This window comes from Camellia sinensis, chromosome 9 (genome assembly GCF_055761805.1).
Source record: "Camellia sinensis isolate YWXY chromosome 9, ASM5576180v1, whole genome shotgun sequence".
Lineage (NCBI taxonomy): Eukaryota > Viridiplantae > Streptophyta > Magnoliopsida > Ericales > Theaceae > Camellia > Camellia sinensis.
The window spans coordinates 52,988,047-52,992,534 of record NC_138969.1 but is presented as its reverse complement, the minus strand read 5'-3'; the positions used below and the strand labels follow the sequence as shown (position 1 = coordinate 52,992,534).

The 4,488-nt window shown below is 35.7% G+C and overlaps 1 protein-coding gene across 1 annotated transcript; it reads right to left on the bottom strand.

Annotated features, from left to right (window-relative positions):
- Positions 1-311: 311 nt before the first annotated feature.
- On the bottom strand, positions 312-2,360 carry LOC114297142 (uncharacterized). Its single transcript, XM_028241511.2, has one exon. The coding sequence runs from the start codon at positions 2,358-2,360 to the stop codon at positions 312-314; it is 2,049 nt and encodes a 682-aa protein (XP_028097312.2).
- Between the last annotated feature and the right edge of the window lie 2,128 nt (positions 2,361-4,488).

Here is a 4,488-nt window from a genome sequence, read left to right as displayed (position 1 = left end):
GAAAATACATCATGTTAAGAACAAAAGTAAATGTGGCCAGAGTCATGCACTGTGTGTATATATTCATCATTCACTAGTGTCCGGTACAGTTCTATGATATTGCATACTCTTAAAAATGTAAATTTCTTGATAATGAACGGCAGTAAATGCAAACAACAGAGTAATGGAGTACGGTAAAAAATAAGCTCTTCAAATTCATAACAAGGAACATGTCTCTTTATTACCGATGATGACTAGTCAAGATTTCCCAATGAAGACTACTTGACAAATTACACATTTTCAATCTATTGATACACAACAAATGCATTCAACTACTTTCCCACAATTAATCTTGCCCTCTCATGGCCCTCACTTCTTTGAAACTTCTGATTATCTAAGCCCAAATGAGCTATCAACAACCAAACAAATGTGATGAGTTGACCACCTCTACACAGTTGTTGGGCATGGGCAAAAGCTGTGCAACGAGAGGCAGCATAGGACAGCAATTCAACCCAAACTCTGCTAATTATCACCCATTTTTTCCCCTCTTCTAATTTCTCCAGCTCTTTGGCAAGCATGCATGCATCAAACAACACAGACTCGCTTCTATCTCCCTTGACAACAGCAGGTTTAACTGTTACATCGACATCAAGGATACTTCTGCAGGCTTGTTCGTGTAAAGGCACTTTCTTAGACTGTCCTATTTTTCTTTCTCTGAAGAAATTTATGGCCTCGGCACAGGTATCTTGGAATCTTATTTTCCCAATACGTGCCACGGCAGACATCATGTTGGACTGAAGCAGCAGAAGATATAACATGTAATCTGACAGTATCTTTGAGAAACCACGAAAACCCTTATTCGTAGAAGTGTCCTCTCCGGTATTTTCAGTATCAAAGCAGAGTTCAGTAGCAATGTGCCACAAAAGAAGGCTCTCATCAAAATCAGTATCGTTGATCCAAGGGAGTAAGTCAGTGCAACCTTCCACTCGAAGAACCCAATCACCCCTGGCTTGATATATCTCCTTGGCAGTCTCTGTATCATCTGCCAGCATAGATTTCATCTTCAGTTCGTCGAAGATAAAGTCTCGTAAGTCATTGTTGAATTTAACCAGCAAGAAAATTATTGTCTTACGGCCAAAGAATTTTCCCCCTTTCAGACAATAACGTATCAAGTTGCATTGATGGATAGATTCACACCACCTGCGGTGCATGATTTGTTTAAACCTCCCAAAAGAACAGGTAGAGTTTTCATCAGGCCACCTTTTCCTATTAACATTGAGGGATTTCCTGAGGATTCGAACAACTAAGGATTGATTATTGGACTGAGTGAGGGCGACAACAATCCGATCAGAGAAACCGACCTTGAGAAATGTTGTTATGTCGAGGGTAATGGCACCAAGGAGCAAGACGTAGGTGATTCTAACATCAATCTTGTCGAATCCTTGCTTGTCAATCAAATAAAACTGCGCAAAGGCTGCCATAATTAACACGAATGAAACAAAACGAAGAAGAAATCCATATCTACCTTGCAACACCTTGGCCTTCGTGTAGAGAATTTCATAGAAGAAATTGAGTTCTAGCTCTACCACTTTAAAAGCTTCTCTTGCTGTTCTGTTAAGGAAGAAGGTTCGGCTCTGGGCTCTCTTATCAAAGCAGAATACCAGTTCATTGAAAGTTTGAAAAAAGTGATAAGCTTTTTGTACCACTTCCAAATCATTCAAAGTGGTCGGTTCGTTTTCATATTCGTTGGCTTTCTTAGGGACTCTTTCGGGTTCCGGAATCATTACTATCTGGCATGGAAGCTTTGCTTCTTTCTTGGAAGAATATATATCCATGAGTGTGGCATAATCATGCCCAGGATCGGGTTCTGTAAGCAAAGAGTCTTGAAAATTACGCCAGCTAGCAAGATAGAGAGAACGGATTCGCTCACTATATTTGATAAACCCGGCAACAAATACGAGCAGTGATGGGAGCCATAGCTTGTTTTTGGATGAGAGAGTGAACAAGAAGAGATAAGCAATAGTGGCACTCTGAGAGACCAGCTGAAGGAGGTGCCTGTGCCACAGCTCATTGTCCGCGAGCGAGAAAGCAATGATGGTATCGGCACCACCAAGGTGTACCAAGAGAAAGGTAGCCCAAAATCTTAGAAGTTCCGGACTAGCAGAGGAAGAGCCACCGGGGGTGTTGCCTACTGTAGTAGAGATGATTGTCATAGCTAAGTAAACAACCACATCTAGGTACGCAAACGCCAACAAAAGAGGCACTGACACATAAACCCTTGCCATTCGCCTTCTCAAAGGAGCAAATAAGAATAGAAATGTTTGCAGAAAGAGACTAGAGAGGACGGTTTCCCTGACAAAATAATATGTGAAGGTGACCATTTTTGTAGTGCAGCAGAGACAAGAACAGTTCAGGCCAACCAGCTCCCGCTACTTCTTTTTCTTCTTCCTCTTGACGCTGACCGCCGACGGTAGTGGCGAGATCGAGAGAGAAGGGGGCTCGCGGCCGTGGCGGGTAGGCGGAGGACGAGGTCAATGGTGCCTATTATGGTTTAATGTATAGGCCAAGAGCCCTCATATAATTTTTAGGCCATGGCAACCTCAATATAATTCTTCTTGTTATCCTTTTTTTTATTTTTTATTTTCATCACATCACCTCTTTACGTTTCTGTATATCTTTTCGTAAAAAGATAAAAAATACACTTATTTAAATCATCCCAAACAACTCTTAAATTATAACAGCAACTTTGATTAATGATGAAAAATCATACCCTTGTCACCATCCACAAATTGTATTAAAATAAAATAAAAAAATCAGATTCCTTAGATAGCATTTGATAACGTTTATGTTTAAAAAAAAAAAAAAGGTTGTAAATTGGTTTAGTTTATTTTTAAAAAAATAAAAACTCCAAACACATTAGTTTGAATAAAAATTTTAAAAAAAGTTTGAAAACAAAAACCAAAAAATATATTCATTAAGGCTTGGAATATTTATATTTGTTTTAATTATTTAAGAGAATGGGAATCATACAAATCATAAAATTATTCATTTTTGTGGTAATATTATTTATTTTTGAATGATAAATTGTTGTAACTCTACAAAAAATTACAGCACAAAAATATTTTGTGGTAAATATTATATATTTTTTTCTAATAGAGTTACAATAATTTGTGATTTATTTTTGTACACATTTTTAAGACTTATGAGTTATGGCAATTTGTGGTCCATTTTTTTGATAAACGTTATCTATTTGTGATGATGCTATGTTACGTATTTTTTCTGGTAAAATTATGATAATTTATACATTTTGGGAAAATGTTATACATTTTTTTTAAAAATACATAACAACATGCATGCCACAGAATTTTTCTAAGATAGATATGAAGTTTTTTCTGCAGTTAAAGAAATAAAAAATAAATAAAAAAATCAGATTGTGGATAATACTTTTGTAGTTGCTGATAAGAATTTATAATATATGTTACAATTTGCTTCTATGGAGATTCGAACGAGGGTTGGAGGCTGCCCGTACCGATTTACTGTTTCTCTGTATTTTTGGATTGAAGTTTTTCATTTGGTCTCGTTTGGGAATCAATCCGTTTAGTCAAAAAGTCAAAAGTTATTAAAAAAGTCAAAATGTCAACAATCCATATCAAAAAGTCAAAGATTCTCTTTTCTCTTTACTTTTTGTACATCTTTTCGTAAAAAATTAAAAAGTCATCCTAAATATACTATTTTTTTAAACTCATATTTTAATCAAATAATCAAAAAATTACTAAATTAACATGCCCCAAGCGAGGCCTTAAAATTAAAAAATACATAACAATATGCATAGTACAGAATTTCCCTAAGATAGATATGAAGTTTTTTCTGCAGTTAAAAATGAATAAATAAATAAATAAAATCAGATTTTGGATGGTACTTTTGTAGTTGGAGGCTGCCCGTACTGATTTAACGTTGGTTTGTGTTTTTGAATTGAAGTTTTTCACTTAAAAATTTAACATAACTTAGGCTAAATTTGACATGTTTGAAAAAAGAAAAAAAATTAAAAAGTTACTATTCTATTTAAATTATATCTTATTTAAGTTACATTATTTCTCTAATACATCATTTCAAACTCAATCTATATTTTATAAAAATAAAAAATGACACTAATTTTTTTAGTGTACATTTTTCAGCTCCCGCACTTCTTTTTCTTCTACCTCTTGACGCTGACCGTTGACAGTGGTGGCAAGATCGAGATAGAAGGGGGCTCGCGGCCGTGGCGTGTAGGCGGAGGACGAGGTCAATGGTGTCGAAGCTTTCAACCTCAAGGGTGAATCAGCATCTGTACAATCCCCAAAACAAAACACCATTAACAAAATCTTCAAACCCATCACACAAATCTATAGATGAACAGAGAAGTTCAATTCAACCCGCAAATTTTTAATAAAAATTTGTTCACACTCAACCCACAACAGAAATCCATGTCTATAAAATCAAGCCAAAAAAAGAAAAAGAAAAAAAAAAGCA

Coding starts and splice junctions, on each gene's coding strand:
- LOC114297142 (XM_028241511.2), bottom strand. CDS start 2,360: ATGGTCACCTTCACATATTATTTTGTCAGGGAAACCGTCCTCTCTAGT.